This window comes from Oncorhynchus kisutch, linkage group LG15 (genome assembly GCF_002021735.2).
Source record: "Oncorhynchus kisutch isolate 150728-3 linkage group LG15, Okis_V2, whole genome shotgun sequence".
Classification (NCBI taxonomy): domain Eukaryota; kingdom Metazoa; phylum Chordata; class Actinopteri; order Salmoniformes; family Salmonidae; genus Oncorhynchus; species Oncorhynchus kisutch.
In genome coordinates this window covers 66326425-66350198 of record NC_034188.2, presented here as the reverse complement: position 1 = coordinate 66350198, position 23774 = coordinate 66326425, and the positions used below count along the sequence as shown (strand labels likewise).

Sequence of the window (23774 nt, the reverse complement as noted above, 5' to 3'; positions counted from 1 at the left end):
GGTCACTCTCTTTTCAATGGGTTTTCAATGGGAATCTAGAATTCTAAGGTAATTGCTTGCAGTTGCTATTGCTTCCACTGGATGTCAACAGTCTCTAGAAATTGGTTGATGTTTTTCCTTTGAGAAATGAACAAGTAGCCCTGTTCAGAACAAGGGTAGAGTGAAATGTACTGTTGTAGTTGAGGCGCGTGACCTGAAAGCTCGCTACACTTTGTTTTCCTCCGGTATTGTACACAGTTTATCCCGTCTTAAATTTGATCGATTATTTACGTTTAAAAATACCTGGTTCGATTAGGAAAGTTGTTTGGATCAAGTTTACAGGTAAACTAATTAGATAATGTGTAGTCATGTTGCACGAGTTGGAACCGGTGTATTTTCTAAATCATACGTGTCAAATAAATGGACATTTTGGATATATAACGACAGAATTTATCAAACAAAAGGACCATTTGTGATGTTTAATGGACATATTGGAGTGCAAACAGAAGAAGATCTTCAAAGGTAAGGCATGAATTATATGTTATTTCTGACTTTTGTGTTGTGCCTGGCGGGCTGAATTATGATTTTCATGTGTATGTTTGCTGGGGTGCTGTCCTCAGATAATAGCATGGTTTGCTTTCGCCGTAAAGCCTTTTTGAAATCTGACACTGTGGATGGATTAACAAGAAGTGCATCTTTAAACTGGTGTATAACACTTGTATGATTTATGAATTATTATTCTGAGTATTTCTGTTTTTGAATTTGACACGCTGCTATTTCACTGGGTGTTGTCAAATCAATCCCGTTAACAGGATTGGCACGCGAAGGGATCACCTAGAGGTTAACAATGTCTACACTGTATTTCTGATCAATTTGATGTTATTTAAAAAGAATTGACAAACATTTTCTAAGGGAACCCAAACTTTTGGATTGTGCCAAAAGCCAGCTAACAAAAACCCTGATTAGTGTGTGTATTTACATTTGCGCATGTTTTAGGGATGTGATTCGATTATTAATGATTACTTGCGTCATGTCTGAGTTGTGTATGTGAGTCTTTTTGTGCGTGTGTGACACTGTGTGTGTGTGTGTGACTCACTGAGGCAGCTGTGGCCGTAGTGCACCATGAAGTCTGCCCCCAGGGCGCGGGCCGTGAAGTCGTCCACGCAGCAGGCTCCGTAGGTCACATCACCCATCACAATGGTGTCTGCCTCTGTGAACCTGGGACACACACACACACATGACCAAAACCACTCCTCTGACCGCACATGAACACAAATAGAACTATCCCCCTGTCATTGGACAACCACGCACACACAATCTCCAATCAGCTCAGTCTATTAGCCCCACTGACCTCCCCTCTTACCATGGCGATCGATACCCAACCTGGCTCCAGCACAGTAGCATCTTGATAGGGTCAGAAGGATCAATCCCCAGTCTCACCATGTTACCATGTACTGGCTGTCTCTGACTGGGACAAGTCATTAAGTAGATCAATCCCCAGTCTCAGCATGTTACCATGTACTGGCTGTCTCTGACTGGGACAAGTCAAGTAGAGGGACTAAGAGTGACATGTCACTCAGATAATGCTTTTCCATCCCTTTATGATTGACATGCCAAACATCAACAGGGCCTATAGAGCAGTCAGGTTGGTGGTCCATGAACAGGAGTCAATCATCATTGAGCTACAGTCAGTCAGTCTGCATCAACAGATGAGATATATTAGAGGGTCAGGATAAATAGAGACTAGTTGATAATCTGATTAGTGGGGGGTAGGGGTAAGTAAGGACACTATTTTGTTTTATAGGACATGGATTTATAGATAGCACATCTGGATGGAAACTGCAGAGGCAGGGTCAATTACAGATGATCTGTCCATCTGTGGCCTTAGCATAAAATACTATCAACTGCCCCATCCACATTACATACACCTACTACGGAAGGCCTTTTCTATTGAAAAAGCCACAAAGCCATACCAGTTTTTTGTTTTCTTTTGCTCTAATAAATTAAAGCAACAAATGAATTCATTCTGCATCTCATCATCCCACTGGCTAAAATGAGTGAATGCTGAAAGCTGAGAAAGAGAAGTGTGTGAATGGATAAAGGACAGAGAGGAAAGAGAGGTGAGAATGGATAAAGGACAGAGAGGAAAGAGAGGTGTGAATGGATAAAGGACAGAGAGGAAAGAGAGGTGTGAATGGATAAAGGACAGAGAGGAAAGAGAGGTGTGAATGGATAAAGGACAGAGAGGAAAGAGAGGTGTGAATGGATAAAGGACAGAGAGGAAAGAGAGGTGTGAATGGATAAAGGACAGAGAGGAAAGAGAGGTGTGAATGGATAAAGGACAGAGAGGAAAGAGAGGTGTGAATGGATAAAGGACAGAGAGAGGAAAGAGAGGTGTGAATGGATAAAGGACAGAGAGAGGAAAGAGAGGTGTGAATGGATAAAGGACCGAGAGAGGAAAGAGAGGTGTGAATGGATAAAGGACCGAGAGAGGAAAGAGAGGTGTGAATGGATAAAGGACAGAGAGAGGAAAGAGAGGTGTGAATGGATAAAGGACAGAGAGGAAAGAGAGGTGTGAATGGATAAAGGACAGAGAGGAAAGAGAGGTGTGAATGGATAAAGGGCAGAGAAAGGAAAGTGAGGTGTGAATGGATAAAGGACAGAGAGGAAAGAGAGGTGTGAATGGATAAAGGACAGAGAGAGGAAAGAGAGGTGTGAATGGATAAAGGACAGAGAGAGGAAAGAGAGGTGTGAATGGATAAAATGCAGAACAGGGAAGAGAGGTGTGAATGGATAAAGGACAGAGTGGGGAACGAGAGGTGTGAATGGATAAAGGACAGAGAGAGGAAAGAGGTGTGAATGGATAAAGGACAGAGAGGAAAGAGAGGTGTGAATGGATAAAGGACAGAGTGGGGAAAGAGAGGTGTGAATGGATAAAGGACAGAGTGGGGAAAGAGAGGTGTGAATGGATAAAGGACAGAAAGGAAAGAGAGGTGTGAATGGATAAAGGACAGAGAGGAAAGAGAGGTGTGAATGGATAAAGGACAGAGAGAGGAAAGAGAGGTGTGAATGGATAAAGGACAGAGAGAGGAAAGGGAGGTGTGAATGGATAAAGGACAGAGAGTGGAAAGAGGTGTGAATGGATAAAGGAGAGAGAGAGGAAAGAGAGGTGTGAATGGATAAAGGACAGAGAGAGGAAAGAGAGGTGTGAATGGATAAAGGACAGAGAGGAAAGAGAGGTGTGAATGGATAAAGGACAGAGAGGAAAGAGAGGTGTGAATGGATAAAGGGCAGAGAGAGGAAAGAGAGGTGTGAATGGATAAAGGACAGAGAGGAAAGAGGTGTGAATGGATAAAGGACAGAGAGGAAAGAGAGGTGTGAATGGATAAAGGACAGAGAGGAAAGAGAGGTGTGAATGGATAAAGGACAGAGAGAGGAAAGAGAGGTGTGAATGGATAAAGGACAGAGAGAGGAAAGAGAGGTGTGAATGGATAAAATGCAGAACAGGGAAGAGAGGTGTGAATGGATAAAGGACAGAGTGGGGAAAGAGAGGTGTGAATGGATAAAGGACAGAGAGAGGAAAGAGAGGTGTGAATGGATAAAGGACAGAGAGAGGAAAGAGGTGTGAATGGATAAAGGACAGAGAGGAAAGAGAGGTGTGAATGGATAAAGGACAGAGAGGAAAGAGAGGTGTGAATGGATAAAGGACAGAGAGGTGTGAATGGATAAAGGACAGAGTGGGGAAAGAGAGGTGTGAATGGATAAAGGACAGAGAGGAAAGAGAGGTGTGAATGGATAAAGGACAGAGAGAGGAAAGAGAGGTGTGAATGGATAAAGGACAGAGAGTGGAAAGAGGTGAATGGATAAAGGAGAGAGAGAGGACAGAGAGGTGTGAATGGATAAAGGACAGAGGAAAGGGAGGTGTGAATGGATAAAGGACAGAGAGGAAAGAGAGGTATGAATGGATAAAGGACAGAGAGGAAAGAGAGGTGTGAATGGATAAAGGGCAGAGAGAGGAAAGAGAGGTGTGAATGGATAAAGGACAGAGAGGAAAGAGGTGTGAATGGATAAAGGACAGAGAGGAAAGAGAGGTGTGAATGGATAAAGGACAGAGAGAGGAAAGAGGTGTGAATGGATAAAGGACAGAGAGTGGAAAGAGAGATGTGAATGGATAAAATGCAGAACAGGGAAGAGAGCAGTGGAGGTGAGGAGATAGCCACTAAACCCCCCCACCTCTGTGTTTTGACATATTCAGGCTAGCCAGGAAAGGTAGAATTAATAGTGAGAATAAAGGGGAAAACAGGAGACTGAAACAGACAGTGTAGCCTACCCACCAACCCAGTCTGACTAACAACAGCTGGCTGTCTACTGCTGCCCAGTCAATGAACCCTTAGATACTGTACACTGGCTACAGAGGCTACTTCCTCTCTCGCGCTCCCTTTTTAATTCCTCTTCCACTGGATTTCATTGTACTTTAGTTTGATAAGAGGTAGTTCAAAGTTCAGACTCTCCTTTCTCGACTCTGTTTTCATCTCTCCATCTTTTTACACCTCTCTCTCCTCTAACCCCTCTCTCTCCATCTGTTTACACCTCTCTCTCCTCTAACCCCTCTCTCTCCATCTGTTACACCTCTCTCCTCTAACCCCTCTCTCTCCATCTGTTTACACCTCTCTCTCCTCTAACCCCTCCCTCTCCATCTGTTTACACCTCTCTCTCCTCTAACCCCTCTCTCTCCATCTATTTACACCTCTCTCTCCTCTAACCCCTCTCTCTCCATCTGTTTACACCTCTCTCTCCATCTGTTACCCCTCCCTCTCCATCTGTTTACACCTCTCTCCTCTAACCCCTCCCTCTCCATCTGTTTACACCTCTCTCTCCATCTGTTTACACCTCTCACCCCTCCATCTGTTTACACCTCTTGCCTCTAACCCCTCTCTCTCCATCTGTTTACACCTCTCTCCTCTAACCCCTCTCTCTCCATCTGTTTACACCTCTCTCCTCTAACCCCTCTCTCTCCATCTGTTTACACCTCTCTCCTCTAACCCCTCTCTCTCCATCTGTTTACACCTCTCTCCTCTAACCCCTCTCTCTCCATCTGTTTACACAACTCTCCTCTAACCCCTCTCTCTCCATCTGTTTACACCTCTCTCTCCATCTGTTTACACCTCTCCTCTAACCCCTCTCTCTCCATCTGTTTACACCTCTCTCTCCATCTGTTTACACCTCTCTCCTCTAACCCCTCTCTCTCCATCTGTTTACACCTCTCCATCTGTTTACACCTCTCTCCTCTAACCCTCTCTCTCCATCTGTTTACACCTCTCTCCTCTAACCCCTCTCTCCATCTGTTTACACCTCTCTCCTCTAACCCCTCTCTCTCCATCTGTTTACATCTCTCCTCTAACCTCCCTCTCTCTCCATCTGTTTATACCTCTCTCCTCTAACCCCTCTCTTTCCATCTGTTTACAACCTCTCTCCTCTACCCTCTCTCTCCTCTAACCTCTCTCTCCATCTGTTTACACCTCTCTCCTCTAACCCCTCTCTCTCCATCTGTTTACATCTCTCCTCTAACCTCCCTCTCTCTCCATCTGTTTACACCTCTCTCCTCTACCCCCTCTCTCCTCTAACCCCTCTCTCTCCATCTGTTTACACCTCTCCTCTAACCCCTCTCTCTCCATCTGTTTACACCTCTCTCCTCTAACCCCTCTATCTCCATCTGGTTACACCTCTCTCCTCTAACCCCTCTCTTTCCATCTGTTTACACCTATCTCCTCTAACCCCTCTCTCTCCATCTGTTTACACCTCTCTCCTCTAACCCCTCTCTCTCCATCTGTTTACACCTCTCTCCTCTAACCCCTCTCTCTCCATCTGTTTACACCTCTCCTCTAACCCCTCTCTCTCCATCTGTTTACACCTCTCTCCTCTAACCCCTCTCTCTCCATCTGTTACACCTCTCTCCTCTAACCCCTCTCTCTCCATCTGTTTACACCTCTCTCCTCTAACCTCTCTCTCCATCTGTTTACACCTCTCTCCTCTAACCCCTCTCTCTCCATCTGTTTACACCTCTCTCTCCATCTGTTTACACCTCTCTCCTCTAACCCTCTCTCTCCATCTGTTTACACCTCTCCTCTAACCCCTCTCTCTCCATCTGTTTACACCACTCCCTCCTCTACCCCCTCTCTCTCCATCTGTTTACACCTCTCCTCTAACCCCTCTCTCTCCATCTGTTTACACCCTCTCCTCTAACCCCTCTCTCTCCATCTGTTTACACCTCTCTCTCCATCTGTTTACACCTCTCTCTCCTCTAACCCCTCTCTCTCTCTCCATCTGTTTACACCTCTCTCTCCACCTGTTTACACCTCTCTCTCCTCTAACCCTCTCTCTCCATCTGTTTACACCTCTCTCTCCATCTGTTTACACCTCTCTCCTCTACCCCCTCTTTCTCCATCTGTTTACACCTCTCTCCTCTAACCCCTCTCTCTCCATCTGTTTACACCTCTCTCTCCTCTAACCCCTCTCTCTCCATCTGTTTACACCTCTCTCCTCTAACCACTCTCTCTCCATCTGTTTACACCTCTCTCCTCTAACCACTCTCTCTCCATCTGTTTACACCTCTCCTCTAACCCCTCTCTCTCCATCTGTTTACACCTCTCTCTCCATCTGTTTACACCTCTCTCTCCATCTGTTTACACCTCTCTCCTCTAACCCCTCTCTCTCCATCTGTTTACACCTCTCTCCTCTAACCCCTCTCTCTCCATCTGTTTACACCTCTCTCCTCTAACCCCTCTCTCCATCTGTTTACACCTCTCTCCTCTAACCCCTCTCTCTCCATCTGTTTACATCTCTCCTCTAACCTCCCTCTCTCTCCATCTGTTTATACCTCTCTCCTCTAACCCCTCTATTTCCATCTGTTTACACCTCTCTCCTCTACCCCCTCTCTCTCCTCTAACCCCTCTCTCTCCATCTGTTTACACTTCTCCTCTAACCCCTCTCTCTCCATCTGTTTACACCTCTCTCCTCTAACCCCTCTCTCTCCATCTGGTTACACCTCTCTCCTCTAACCCCTCTCTTTCCATCTGTTTACACCTCTCTCCTCTAACCCCTCTCTTTCCATCTGTTTACACCTCTCTCCTCTAACCCCTCTCTTTCCATCTGTTTACACCTATCTCCTCTAACCCCTCTCTCTCCCCATCTGTTTACACCTCTCTCCTCTAACCCCTCTCTCTCCATCTGTTTACACCTCTCTCCTCTAACCCCTCTCTCTCCATCTGTTTACACCTCTCCTCTAACCCCTCTCTCTCCATCTGTTTACACCTCTCTCCTAACCCCTCTCTCTCCATCTGTTTACACCTCTCTCCTCTAACCCCTCTCTCTCCATCTGTTTACACATCTCTCCTCTAACCTCTCTCCATCTGTTTACACCTCTCTCTCCATCTGTTTACACCTCTCTCCTCTAACCCCTCTCTCTCCATCTGTTTACACCTCTCCTCTAACCCCTCTCTCTCCATCTGTTTACACCTCACTCCTCTACCCCCTCTCTCTCCTCTACCCCCTCTCTCTCCATCTGTTTACACCTCTCCTCTAACCCCTCTCTCTCCATCTGTTTACACCTCTCTCTCCATCTGTTTACACCTCTCTCTCCTCTAACCCCTCTCTCTCTCCATCTGTTTACACCTCTCTCTCCATCTGTTTACACCTCTCTCTCCATCTGTTTACACCTCTCTCTCCATCTGTTTACACCTCTCTCTCCTCTAACCCCTCTCTCTCCATCTGTTTACACTTCTCTCCTCTAACCCCTCTCTCTCCATCTGTTTACACCTCTCTCTCCATCTGTTTACACCTCTCTCCTCTACCCCCTCTTTCTCCATCTGTTTACACCTCTCTCCTCTAACCCCTCTCTCTCCATCTGTTTACACCTCTTTCCTCTAACCCCTCTCTCTCCATCTGTTTACACCTCTCTCTCCATCTGTTTACACCTCTCTCTCCATCTGTTTACACCTCTCTCCTCTAACCCCTCTCTCTCCATCTGTTTACACCTCTCTCCTCTAACCCCTCTCTCTCCATCTGTTACACCTCTCTCCTCTAACCTCTCTCTCCATCTGTTTACACCTCTCTCCTCTAACCCCTCTCTCTCCATCTGTTTACACCTCTCTCTCCATCTGTTTACACCTCTCTCTCCATCTGTTTACACCTCTCTCCTCTAACCCCTCTCTCTCCATCTGTTTACACCTCTCTCCTCTAACCTCTCTCTCCATCTGTTTACACCTCTCTCCTCTAACCCCTCTCTCTCCATCTGTTTACACCTCTCCTCTAACCCCTCTCTCTCCATCTGTTTACACCTCACTCCTCTACCCCCTCTCTCTCCTCTACCCCCTCTCTCTCCATCTGTTTACACCTCTCCTCTAACCCCTCTCTCTCCATCTGTTTACACCTCTCATCTAACCCCTCTCTCCATCTGTTTACACCTCTCTCTCCATCTGTTTACACCTCTCTCTCCTCTAACCCCTCTCTCTCTCCATCTGTTTACACCTCTCTCTCCATCTGTTTACACCTCTCTCTCCATCTGTTTACACCTCTCTCCTCTACCCCCTCTTTCTCCATCTGTTTACACCTCTCTCCTCTAACCCCTCTCTCTCCATCTGTTTACACCTCTCTCTCCTCTAACCCCTCTCTCTCCATCTGTTTACACCTCTCTCTCCATCTGTTTACACCTCTCTCCTCTAACCACTCTCTCTCCATCTGTTTACACCTCTCTCCTCTAACCCCTCTCTCTCCATCTGTTTACACCTCTCTCCTCTAACCCCTCTCTCTCTCCATCTGTTTACACCTCTCTCCTCTAACCCCTCTCTCCATCTGTTTACACCTCTCTCCTCTAACCCCTCTCTCTCCATCTGTTTACATCTCTCCTCTAACCTCCCTCTCTCTCCATCTGTTTATACCTCTCTCCTCTAACCCCTCTCTTTCCATCTGTTTACACCTCTCTCCTCTACCCTCTCTCTCCTCTAACCCCTCTCTCTCCATCTGTTTACATCTCTCCTCTAACCTCCCTCTCTCTCCATCTGTTTACACCTCTCTCCTCTAACCCTCTCTCTCCATCTGTTTACACCTCTCCTCTAACCCCTCTCTCTCCATCTGTTTACACCTCTCTCCTCTAACCCCTCTCTCTCCATCTGGTTACACCTCTCTCCTCTAACCCCTCTCTTTCCATCTGTTTACACCTCTCTCCTCTAACCCCTCTCTCTCCATCTGTTTACACCTCTCTCCTCTAACCCCTCTCTCTCCATCTGTTTACACCTCTCCTCTAACCCCTCTCTCTCCATCTGTTTACACCTCTCTCCTAACCCCTCTCTCTCCATCTGTTTACACCTCTCTCCTCTAACCCCTCTCTCTCCATCTGTTTACACCTCTCTCCTCTAACCTCTCTCCATCTGTTTACACCTCTCTCTCCATCTGTTACACCTCTCTCCTCTAACCCCTCTCTCTCCATCTGTTTACACCTCTCATCTAACCCCTCTCTCCATCTGTTTACACCTCTCATCTAACCCCTCTCTCCATCTGTTTACACCTCTCTCTCCTCTAACCCCTCTCTCTCTCCATCTGTTTACACCTCTCTCTCCATCTGTTTACACCTCTCTCTCCATCTGTTTACACCTCTCTCCTCTAACCCCTCTCTCTCTCCATCTGTTTACACCTCTCTCCTCTAACCCCTCTAACCCCGAATCCTGAATCCCTCTAACCCCGAATCCTGAATCCTCTAACCCCTCTAACCCCGAATCCTGGCTTAGGAAGACCACCAAAAATTCTGAAGTTTTAATTCCAAACTACAACATTTTCAGACAAGATAGAACTGCCAAAGGGGGCGGTGTTGCAATCTACTGCAAAGATAGCCTGCAGAGTTCTGTCCTACTATCCAGGTCTGTACCCAAACAATTTGAACTTCTACTTTTAAAAATCCACCTCTCTAAAAACAAGTCTCTCACCGTTGCCGCCTGCTATAGACCACCCTCTGCCCCCAGCTGTGCTCTGGACACCATATGTGAACTGATTGCCCCCCATCTATCTTCAGAGTTCGTGCTGCTAGGCGACCTAAACTGGAACATGCTTAACACCCCAGCCATCCTACAATCTAAACTTGATGCCCTCAATCTCACACAAATAATCAATGAACCTACCAGGTACCTCCCCAAAACCTTAAACACGGGCACCCTCATAGATATCATCCTAACCAACTTCCCCTCTAAATACACCTCTGCTGTCTTCAACCAAGATCTCAGCGATCACTGCCTCATTGCCTGCATCCGTAATGGGTCAGCGGTCAAACGACCTCCACTCATCACTGTAAAACGCTCCCTGAAACACTTCTGCGAGCAGGCCTTTCTAATCGACCTGGCCGGGGTATCCTGGAAGGATATTGATCTCATCCCGTCAGTAGAGGATGCCTGGATATTTTTTAAAAATGCCTTCCTAACCATCTTAAATAAACATGCCCCATTCAAGAAATTTAGAACCAGGAACAGATACAGCCCTTGGTTCTCCCCAGACCTGACTGCCCTTAACCAACACAAAAACATCCTATGGCGTTCTGCATTAGCATCGAACAGCCCCCGTGATATGCAGCTGTTCAGGGAAGCTAGAAATCATTATACACAGGCAGTTAGAAAAGCCAAGGCTAGCTTTTTCAAGCAGAAATTTGCTTCCTGCAACACTAACTCAAAAAAGTTCTGGGACACTGTAAAGTCCATGGAGAATAAGAACACCTCCTCCCAGCTGCCCACTGCACTGAAGATAGGAAACACTGTCACCACTGATAAATCCACCATAATTGAGAATTTCAATAAGCATTTTTCTACGGCTGGCCATGCTTTCCACCTGGCTACTCCTACCCCGGACAACAGCACTGCACCCCCAACAGCAACTCGCCCAAGCCTTCCCCATTTCTCCTTCTCCCAAATCCATTCAGCTGATGTTCTGAAAGAGCTGCAAAATCTGGACCCCTACAAATCAGCCGGGCTAGACAATCTGGACCCTTTCTTTCTAAAATTATCTGCCGAAATTGTTGCCACCCCTATTACTAGCCTGTTCAACCTCTCTTTCGTGTCGTCTGAGATTCCCAAAGATTGGAAAGCAGCTGCGGTCATCCCCCTCTTCAAAGGGGGGACACTCTTGACCCAAACTGCTACAGACCTATATCTATCCTACCGTGCCTTTCTAAGGTCTTCGAAAGCCAAGTCAACAAACAGATTACCGACCATTTCGAATCTCACCATACCTTCTCTGCTATGCAATCTGGTTTCAGAGCTGGTCATGGGTGCACCTCAGCCACGCTCAAGGTCCTAAACGATATCTTAACCGCCATCGATAAGAAACATTACTGTGCAGCCGTATTCATTGATCTGGCCAAGGCTTTCGACTCTGTCAATCACCATATCCTCATCGGCAGACTCGACAGCCTTGGTTTCTCAAATGATTGCCTCGCCTGGTTCACCAACTACTTCTCTGATAGAGTTCAGTGTGTCAAGTCGGAGGGTCTGCTGTCCGGACCTCTGGCAGTCTCTATGGGGGTGCCACAGGGTTCAATTCTTGGACCGACTCTCTTCTCTGTATACATCAATGAGGTCGCTCTTGCTGCTGGTGAGTCCCTGATCCACCTCTACGCAGACGACACCATTCTGTATACTTCCGGCCCTTCTTTGGACACTGTGTTAACAACCCTCCAGGCAAGCTTCAATGCCATACAACTCTCCTTCCGTGGCCTCCAATTGCTCTTAAATACAAGTAAAACTAAATGCATGCTCTTCAACCGATCGCTACCTGCACCTACCCGCCTGTCCAACATCACTACTCTGGACGGCTCTGACTTAGAATACGTGGACAACTACAAATACTTAGGTGTCTGGTTAGACTGTAAACTCTCCTTCCAGACCCATATCAAACATCTCCAATCCAAAGTTAAATCTAGAATTGGCTTCCTATTTCGCAACAAAGCATCCTTCACTCATGCTGCCAAACATACCCTTGTAAAACTGACCATCCTACCAATCCTCGACTTTGGCGATGTCATTTACAAAATAGCCTCCAATACCCTACTCAACAAATTGGATGCAGTCTATCACAGTGCAATCCGTTTTATCACCAAAGCCCCATATACTACCCACCATTGCGACCTGTACGCTCTCGTTGGCTGGCCCTCGCTTCATACTCGTCGCCAAACCCACTGGCTCCATGTCATCTACAAGACCCTGCTAGGTAAAGTCCCCCCTTATCTCAGCTCGCTGGTCACCATAGCATCTCCCACCTGTAGCACACGCTCCAGCAGGTATATCTCTCTAGTCACCCCCAAGACCAATTCTTTCTTTGGCCGCCTCTCCTTCCAGTTCTCTGCTGCCAATGACTGGAACGAACTACAAAAATCTCTGAAACTGGAAACACTTATCTCCCTCACTAGCTTTAAGCACCAACTGTCAGAGCAGCTCACAGATTACTGCACCTGTACATAGCCCACCTAAAATTTAGCCCAAACAACTACCTCTTTCCCAACTGTATTTAATTTTTATTTATTTATTTATTTTGCTCCTTTGCACCCCATTATTTTTTTATTTCTACTTTGCACATTCTTCCATTGCAAAACTACCATTCCAGTATTTTACTTGCTATACTGTATTTACTTTGCCATCATGGCCTTTTTTTGCCTTTACCTCCCTTCTCACCTCATTTGCTCACATTGTATATAGATTTGTTTATACTGCATTATTGACTGTATGTTTGTTTTTACTCCATGTGTAACTCTGTGTCGTTTTATCTGTCGAACTGCTTTGCTTTATCTTGGCCAGGTCGCAATTGTAAATGAGAACTTGTTCTCAACTTGCCTACCTGGTTAAATAAAGGTAAAATAAATAAAATAAAAATCTGTTTACACCTCTCTCTCCTCTAACCCCTCTCTCTCCATCTGTTTACACCTCTCTCTCCATCTGTTTACACCTCTCTCCTCTAACCACTCTCTCTCCATCTGTTTACACCTCTCTCCTCTAACCACTCTCTCTCCATCTGTTTACACCTCTCCTCTAACCCCTCTCTCTCCATCTGTTTACACCTCTCTCTCCATCTGTTTACACCTCTCTCCTCTAACCCCTCTCTCTCCATCTGTTTACACCTCTCTCCTCTAACCCCTCTCTCTCTCCATCTGTTTACACCTCTCTCCTCTAACCCCTCTCTCCATCTGTTTACATCTCTCCTCTAACCTCCCTCTCTCTCCATCTGTTTATACCTCTCTCCTCTAACCCCTCTCTTTCCATCTGTTTACACCTCTCTCCTCTACCCTCTCTCTCCTCTAACCCCTCTCTCTCCATCTGTTTACATCTCTCCTCTAACCTCCCTCTCTCTCCATCTGTTTACACCTCTCTCCTCTAACCCCTCTCTCTCCATCTGTTTACACCTCTCCTCTAACCCCTCTCTCTCCATCTGTTTACACCTCTCTCCTCTAACCCCTCTCTCTCCATCTGGTTACACCTCTCTCCTCTAACCCCTCTCTTTCCATCTGTTTACACCTCTCTCCTCTAACCCCTCTCTCTCCATCTGTTTACACCTCTCTCCTCTAACCCCTCTCTCTCCATCTGTTTACACCTCTCCTCTAACCCCTCTCTCTCCATCTGTTTACACCTCTCTCCTAACCCCTCTCTCTCCATCTGTTTACACCTCTCTCCTCTAACCCCTCTCTCTCCATCTGTTTACACCTCTCTCCTCTAACCTCTCTCCATCTGTTTACACCTCTCTCTCCATCTGTTTACACCTCTCTCCTCTAACCCCTCTCTCTCCATCTGTTTACACCTCTCTCTCCATCTGTTTACACCTCTCTCCTCTAACCCCTCTCTCTCCATCTGTTTACACCTCTCCTCTAACCCCTCTCTCTCCATCTGTTTACACCTCACTCCTCTACCCCCTCTCTCTCCTCTACCCCCTCTCTCCATCTGTTTACACCTCTCCTCTAACCCCTCTCTCCATCTGTTTACACCTCTCTCTCCATCTGTTTACACCTCTCTCTCTCCATCTGTTTACACCTCTCTCTCCATCTGTTTACACCTCTCTCTCCATCTGTTTACACCTCTCTCTCCTCTAACCCCTCTCTCTCCATCTGTTTACACCTCTCTCTCCATCTGTTTACACCTCTCTCCTCTACCCCCTCTTTCTCCATCTGTTTACACCTCTCTCCTCTAACCCCTCTCTCTCCATCTGTTTACACCTCTTTCCTCTAACCCCTCTCTCTCCATCTGTTTACACCTCTCTCTCCATCTGTTTACACCTCTCTCCTCTAACCCCTCTCTCTCCATCTGTTTACACCTCTCTCCTCTAACCCCTCTCTCTCCATCTGTTTACACCTCTCTCCTCTAACCCCTCTCTCCATCTGTTTACACCTCTCTCCTCTAACCCCTCTCTCCATCTGTTTACACCTCTCCTCTAACCCCTCTCTATCTGTTTACACCTCTCCTCTAACCCCTCTCTCTCCATCTGTTTACACCTCTCTCTCCATCTGTTTACACCTCTCTCCTCTACCCCCTCTCTCTCCTCTAACCCCCCTCTCTCCATCTGTTTACACCTCTCTCCTCTAACCCCTCTCTCTCCATCTGTTTACACCTCTCTCCTCTAACCCCTCTCTTTCCATCTGTTTACACCTCTCTCCTCTACCCCCTCTCTCTCCTCTAACCCCTCTCTTTCCATCTGTTTACACCTCTCTCCTCTACCCCCTCTCTCTCCTCTAACCCCTCTCTTTCCATCTGTTTACACCTCTCTCCTCTACCCCCTCTCTCTCCTCTAACCCCTCTCTCTCTTTGTTTTTATCGCTATCGATGCTCAACTACCTTCACCCTCCAGAGGGGCATGGACTCTCTTTATATTTGTTCTCTTCTCCATTCCCCTCTCTCTCTTCCTCTAATGGCTGCTCTGGTGTGAAGGACACTACAGTCCACCTGAGCCTAGTAAAACACAGCCACACGGATGAAGGGAACTCATCCGGTAAATCAATATTGGCTTTCTAAGATATGATTCGCTTATCCTTTATTTCGTCAAGGTCTTGATTTCAGTGTGTGTTGTGCATGTTGTGTGTGTGTGACAGAGAGAGAGAGTAAGGGAGAGCTGTGCAATAGAGGGATCATGATAATGGGAGACTAAGAACTAGCATAAATCCCACCGTTTGGTGTGTGTGTGTGTTTGTGAGAGAGATAGTAGCTGAACAATAGGCTTCCTTAAATCTCATTGCCCGTTGTTTTAAAGCATACTAATGACATTGTTAGAGCTGCATAAATGTATGTCTCCCAGGTAAAACATATGGCTATCCCACAAGTATGTTGAAGAGAGACTGCCCTGCAGTCTACCCACCACAGCAGCAGTCTGCCCACCACAGCAGCAGTCTGCCAACCACAGCAGCAGTCTGCCAACCACAGCAGCAGTCTGCCCACCACAGCAACAGTCTACCCACCACAGCAGCAGTCTGCCCACCACAGCAGCAGTCTGCCCACCACAGCAGCAGTCTACCCACCACAGCAGCAGTCTACCCACCACAGCAGCAGTCTACCCACCACAGCAACAGTCTGCCCACCACAGCAGCAGTCTACCCACCACAGCAGCAGTCTACCCACCACAGCAGCAGTCTACCCACCACAGCAGCAGTCTACCCACCACAGCAGCAGTCTACCCACCACAGCAGCATACTGCAATATTTACAATGCAAACAACCACACTGCAGAATATTACTGTATCTAATCAAGCATCCATCTGCAAGAAATAACATTATCATGCCATCTTATTGGTGCTACACATCTCATTATTGCCAGTGTGTGACTGAAATACCTGGGTAATAGATGCAGTGAATCTGATTACCTAGCTGAGGCCCCACAGAGGCCCCAATGAGAGAAGTGATGCTACCTGGGATCAGGAGAGTAATTACAGAGCTGAGGCTCAATGAGAGATGTGATGCTACCTGGGTACAGGAGAGTAATTACAGAGCTGAGGCCTAATGAGAGATGTGATGCTACCTGGGAACAGGAGAGTAATTACAGAGCTGAGGCCCAATGAGAGATGTGATGCTACTTGGGAATAGGAGAGTAATTACAGAGCTGAGGCCCAATGAGAGATGTGATGCTACCTGGGAACAGGAGAGTAATTACAGAGCTGAGGCCCAATGAGAGATGTGATGCTACCTGGGAACAGGAGAGTAATTACAGAGCTGAGGCCCAATGAGAGATGTGATGCTACCTGGGAACAGGAGAGTAATTACAGAGCTGAGGCCCAATGAGAGATGTGATGCTACCTGGGAACAGGAGAGTAATTACAGAGCTGAGGCCCAATGAGAGATGTGATGCTACCTGGGATCAGAATAGTAATTACAGAGCAAAGATGAGTGCAATCCCCCTGTCCCACCGGAGAAGGGCTGAACTAGGGAGAGAAAGAGAATGAAAGAGGGGGCTATAGAAGGAGAGAGGGAAAAGAAGATTGAGATATGGGGGAGAGAGAGAGAAACATTGAGGGAGAGATGAGAAAAGGGATAGATAGAGAGGATGGCTACCAGTGTTTACAGCAACCCAACCCTCAACCCCCATCTCACATTGGACTTATGATAACACATCTCTCCCTCTCCTCTCCATTTCCTGGCTGGAGTTACCATCTCTGGCTCTTGAGCTGAAACATCTGAAGTGAAATGTCATTCAGATGTCATTTAGATGACAGAGTTAGTACAGAGCTCAGAGCTAGGTGATTGGAGAGTTGTGGTTATGTACTACAGAGAAAGATGCATAAACTATTCATGCATAAATAGACACTCGCTGTACAGCTTGACTAAGGGGTTATTTACATGGCGGATCGATGCAGTTCTCTCCCACCGTCAAGGGGATCACAAGGTTAGATCCATCCACGTCTCGCTGTCCTCGGGAGATCAGATCCTTGCCTGACTGTGACAGGAATTTCATCAGAGCCCAGCATGGGCGAAAGAGGGGCCTGTCGCTTTCGTCTCTCTCTCTCTCCGGTTTGGGAATACGGCAGGCAGACAGACAAGATTGACAAACTTCCCCATCACCACACAAACCCATTCCCTGTCAACCAAAGACACTTCTTCCTTGATGACAGTTAATTGTTTGTGCTTCAACTAACATGCTGCTTTAATTAGTTTGATTAGGTGCTGACAGGCGTTTGGGTTGTCACACGCCTTCATTACGAAGACTCCTGTGGCGTTGCTCTAGAGACGGAGTACGTCTCCCTTCATTAAGAAGACTCCTGTGGCGTTGCTCTAGAGATGGAGTACGTCTCCCTTCATTAAGAAGACTCCTGTGGCGTTGCTCTAGAGATGGAGTACGTCTCCCTTCATTAAGAAGACTCCTGTGGCGTTGCTCTAGAGATGGAGTACGTCTCCCTTCATTAAGAAGACTCCTGTGGCGTTGCTCTAGAGATGGAGTATGTCTCCCTTCATTAAGAAGACTCCTGTGGCGTTGCTCTAGAGATGGAGTACGTCTCCCTTCATTAAGAAGACTCCTGTGGTGTTGCTCTAGAGATGGAGTACGTCTCCCTTCATTAAGAAGACTCCTGTGGCGTTGCTCTAGAGATTTAGTAAGTCTTCTTTCAAGACATTCAATCATGACGTTTCAGACACAATTCTGACTGTTTACTATGGAGATTCATCATTACACCAACCTAACAAGACAGAACAGACACGGCAGACACAGCAGACAGAACAGACACGGCAGGCAGAACAGACACGGCAGGCAGAACAGACACAGCAGACAGAACATAGACAGAACAGACAGAACAGACACGGCAGGCAGACCAGACACGGCAGAACAGACCAGACACGGCAGACAGACCAGACACGGCAGACAGACCAGACACGGCAGACAGACCAGACACGGCAGACAGACCAGACACGGCAGACAGACCAGACACAGCAGACAGAACATAGACAGAACAGACAGAACAGACACGGCAGGCAGAACAGACACGGCAGACAGACCAGACACGGCAGACAGACCAGACACGGCAGACAGACCAGACACGGCAGACAGACCAGACACGGCAGACAGACCAGACACGGCAGGCAGACCAGACACGGCAGGCAGAACAGACACGTCATGCTGTGAGATCCCTACACTTGTCTTTAATATGGGCCCATTGCTGTCGCTGTGATTTATGAACAGCAAAAACATTTTAATCTCCCAGCTGTGTACCACGGTGCACCCCTCAGAGAAGCCTGCCCGGGGACTGGGACTGTACGTGTGTGGGTGGAAGTGTGTGTACACGTCTGTGTGGAAGGAAGAGATGGACTGCTGAGCTTACTGAGAGGAGAGAAGATTCAGCAACAATTGGAGGACAATGGAATTCAATAAAAAAGTGTATTTATTGCTAAAAGTAGAACCAACGCATTTCAGCTTTTGGCCTTCATCAGGGCTTTACTTACTGACAGGGCCATTCCATTCCTAAATGTCTTAAACCCTGAACAATATTCATCAGGGCTTTACTTACTGAGAGGGCCATTCCATTCCTAAATGTCTTAAACCCTGAACAATATTCATCAGGGCTTTACTTACTGAGAGGGCCATTCCATTCCTAAATGTCTTAAACCCTGAACAATATTCATCAGGGCTTTACTTACTGAGAGGGCCATTCCATTCCTAAATGTCTTAAACCCTGAACAATATTCATCAGGGCTTTACTTACTGAGAGGGCCATTCCATTCCTAAATGTCTTAAACCCTGAACAATATTCATCAGGGCTTTACTTACTGAGAGGGCCATTCCATTCCTAAATGTCTTAAACCCTGAACAATATTCATCAGGGCTTTACTTACTGAGAGGGCCATTCCATTCCTAAATGTCTTAAACCCTGAACAATATTCATCAGGTGGAATAAGGTCTGGCTTTACTGGGGATAAATGCAATGCTATCACTTCCATGAAACTGACCCAGTTCAACCCCTTGGAGCTGGTTGGGGGCCATGTTGGACAATGGCCACCATGATCTGTCTCCCAGTCCATTAGTGAGCCTTAGCAATATGTGAAACTAGCCATGTGTCTATGGTGCCCATTCTAGGTGGGTGTTACAGACAGATAAGCAGGGTGTTATAACAGTGGGGACAGACAGACAGATAAGCAGGGTGTTATAACAGTGGAGACAGGACAGTGGTCTCAGGGGACAGACAGACAGATAAGCAGGGTGTTATAACAGTGGAGACAGGACAGTGGTCTCAGGGGACAGACAGACAGATAAGCAGGGTGTTATAACAGTGGAGACAGGACAGTGGTCTCAGGGGACAGACAGACAGATAAGCAGGGTGTTATAACAGTGGAGACAGGACAGTGGTCTCAGGGGAGGTGTATTACCGTGTTTGTGTTTTAGCCACTGACATACTCTTGACAACTTCATTGAAGTGTGACAGCAGCATCTGTCCAGACAACTTACAACACAGGCACATACAATAGAAATACACACACACAACGATGATGTACATCACTCAGCCTCTCCTCATACACAATGATGATGTACATCACTCAGCCTCTCCCCGTACACACACACACAACGATGATGTACATCACTCAGCCTCTCCTCATACACACACAATGATGATGTACATCACTCAGCCTCTCCTCATACACACACACACACACACACACACACACACACACACACACACACACACACACAACGATGATGTACATCACTCAGCCTCTCCTCATACACACACAACGATGATGTACATAACTCAGCCTCTCCTCATACACAATGATGTACATCACTCAGCCTCTCCCCGTACACACACACACAACGATGGTGTACATCACTCAGCCTCTCCTCATACACACACAATGATGATGTACATCACTCAGCCTCTCCTCATACACACACACACACACACAACGATGATGTACATCACTCAGCCTCTCCTCACACACAGCGATGGTGTACATCACTAATGCCTCTCCTCACACACAACGATGGTGTACATCACTCAGCCTCTCCTCGTACACACACACACACACACACAATGATGATGTACATCACTCAGCCTCTCCTCACACACACACACACACACACACACACACACACACACACACACACACACACGATGGTGTACATCACTCAGCCTCTCCTCATACACACACACACACAATTATGTACATCTCTCAGCCTCTCCCCGTACACACACACACACACAACGATGGTGTGCATCACTCAGCCTCTCCTCATACATACACACACACACACACACACGATGGTGTACATCACTCAGCCTCTCCTCATACACAATGATGATGTACATCACTCAGCCTCTCCTCATACACAATGATGATGTACATCACTCAGCCTCTCCCCGTACACACACACACACACACACACAACGATGGTGTACATCACTCAGCCTCTCCTCATACACACACACACACAATGATGATGTACATCACTCAGCCTCTCCTCATTCACACACACACACACACACACACACAACGATGATGTACATCACTCAGCCTCTCCTCATTCACACACACACACACACACACAACGATGATGTACATCACTCAGCCTCTCCTCACACACAATGATGGTGTACATCACTCAGCCTCTCCTCATACACACACACACACACACACACACACACAATGATGATGTACATCACGCAGCCTCTCACACACAACGATGATGTACATCACTCAGCCTCTCCTCACACACACACACACACACGATGGTGTACATCACTCAGCCTCTCCTCACACACACACACACACACACACACACAATTATGTACATCACTCAGCCTCTCCCCGTACACACACACACACACACACACACACACACACACACACACACACACACACACACACACAACGATGGTGTGCATCACTCAGCCTCTCCTCATACATACACACACACACACGATGGTGTACATCACTCAGCCTCTCCTCATACATACACACACACACACACACGATGGTGTACATCACTCAGCCTCTCCTCATACACACACACACACACACACACACACGGTGTACATCACTCAGCCTCTCCTCGTACACACACACACGATTATGTACATCACTCAGCCTCTCCTCATACACACACACACACACACACACGATGGTGTACATCACTCACCCTCTCCTCGTACACACACACACACACAACGATGATGTACATCATACAGCCTCTCCTCATACACACACACACACACACACACACACACACACACAACGATGGTGTACATCACTCAGCCTCTCCTCATATACACACACACACACACACACACACACACACACGATGGTGTACATCACTCAGCCTCTCCTCACACACACACGATGGTGTACATCACTCAGCCTCTCCTCATACACACACACACACAAATTATGGTGTACATCACTCAGCCTCTCCTCATACACACACGATGGTGTACATCACTCAGCCTCTCCTCATACACACACAAATGATGATGTACATCACTCAGCCTCTCCTCATACACACACACACAAATGATGATGTACATCACTCAGCCTCTCCTCATACACACGATTATGTACATCACTCAGCCTATCCTCGTACACACACATGATTATGTACATCACTCAGCCTCTCCTCGTACACACACACACACACACACACACTGATGATGTACATCACTCAGCCTCTCCTCACACACACACTGATGATGTACATCACTCAGCCTCTCCTCACACACACACACACACACACACGATGGTACACAGCCTCTCCTCGTACACACACACAATGGTACACAGCCTCTCCTTGTACACACACACACGATGGTACACAGCCTCTCCTCGTACACACACACACACACACACACACAACGATGGTCTACATCACTCAGCCTCTCCTCATACACACACACACACAACGATGGTGTACATCACTCAGCCTCTCCTCATACACACACACATGATTATGTACATCACTCAGCCTTTCCTCATACACACACACAACCAACGATGATGTACATCACTCAGCCTTTCCTCATACACACACAACGATGGTGTACATCACTCAGCCTCTCCTCATACACACACAACGATGATGTACATCACTCAGCCTCTCCTCATACACACACAACGATGGTGTACATCACTCAGCCTCTCCCCGTACACACACAACGATGATGTACATCACTCAGCCTCTCCCCGTACACATACACAACGATGATGTACATCACTCAGCCTCTCCTGATACACACACAACGATGATGTACATCACTCAGCCTCTCCCCGTACCAACAATCAGGTTACAGGTGTGACATATTTATATCCTGCACCTGGTGATGGCTCATCTTTCATTTCATTACATTTCAGACAAGAGCTCCAATTCGTCCTGCATCTGTGAGCAGGGATGGAGGGAGGATATTGGAGGAGAGGAAGAGGCACTTCCCTGGGTAATAGCAGGGCAACTCAGCGGAGAGGAAGCCTCATTATTTTCTCTTTAGAAGAATCAAGTTAGAGAGAAAGGAAGGCAAAAATATGGAGGGAGAGAGAACGGAGAAAAATAAAAGTCTGACTAAGTTAGTGTCAGAGAGGGAGATGATAGATGAGAGAGATGATAGATGAGAGAGATGATAGATGAGAGAGATGATAGATGAGAGAGAGATGATAGATAGAGAGAAGGAGATGATAGATGATAGAGAAAGGGGGAGATGATAGAGGGGGAGATGATAGAGAGAGATGAGAGGGAACGATGATGGAGAGAGAGATGAAAGAGAGATGATGAGAGAGGGATGAAAGAGAGATGATGAGAGAGAGATGAAAGAGATGATGAGAGAGAGATGAAAGAGATGATGAGAGAGAGATGAAAGAGATGATGAGAGAGATGAAAGAGAGATGATGAGAGAGATGAAAGAGATGAGAGAGATGATAGAGAGATGAAAGAGATGAGAGAGATGATAGAGAGATGATAGAGAGATGAAAGAGATGATAGAGAGATGATAGAGAGATGATGAGAGATGAAAGAGAGATGAGAGAGATGAAAGAGATGATGAGAGAGATGATGAGAGATGAAAGAGAGATGAGAGAGATGAAAGAGATGATGAGAGAGATGAAAGAGATGATGAGAGAGATGAGAGATGATGATAGAGATGAGAGATGATGATAGAGAGATGATAGAGAAAGGGTTAGATGAGAGAAAGGGGGAGATGATAGAGGGAGATGATAGAGGGAGATGATAGAGGGAGATGATAGAGAGAGATGATAGAGAGAGAAGGGAGATGATAGGGAGAGAAGGGAGATGATAGAGAGAGAAGGGAGATGATAGAGAGAGAAGGGAGATGATAGAGAGAGAAGGGAGATGATAGAGAGAGAAGGGAGATGATAGAGAGAGAAGGGAGATGATAGAGAGAGAAGGGAGATGATAGAGAGAGAAGGGAGATGATAGAGAGAGAAGGGAGATGATAGAGAGAGAAGGGAGATGATAGAGAGAGAAGGGAGATGATAGAGAGAGAAGGGAGATGATAGAGAGAGAAGGGAGATGATAGAGAGAGAAGGGAGATGATAGAGAGAGAAGGGAGATGATAGAGAGAGAAGGGAGATGATAGAGAGAGAAGGGAGATGATAGAGAGAGAAGGGAGATGATAAGAGAGAAGGGAGATGATAGAGAGAAGGGAGATGATAGGAGAGAAGGAAGGAGAGATGAGAGAGAGAGAGAGAGAGAGAGAGAGAGAGAGAGAGAGAGAGAGAGAGAGCAGGACAGCAGCACAATTAGACCCAACCAAATCAGGAGAAAACAAAAAGATAATTACTTGACACATTGGAAAGAATTAACAAAAAAACAGAG

The 23774-nt window shown here is 46.7% G+C and overlaps 1 protein-coding gene across 2 annotated transcripts in view; it reads right to left on the bottom strand.

Moving 5' to 3' along the window:
* Positions 1-23774, bottom strand: part of LOC109904856 (2-(3-amino-3-carboxypropyl)histidine synthase subunit 1) — a 108395-nt gene that overhangs the window by 60480 nt on the left and 24141 nt on the right. For both annotated transcript variants that reach the window (XM_031790858.1, XM_031790859.1), the window contains exon 4: positions 1076-1197. In XM_031790858.1, the coding sequence (XP_031646718.1) occupies positions 1076-1197 (122 nt within the window). The remainder of the gene's footprint in view (positions 1-1075; positions 1198-23774) is intronic.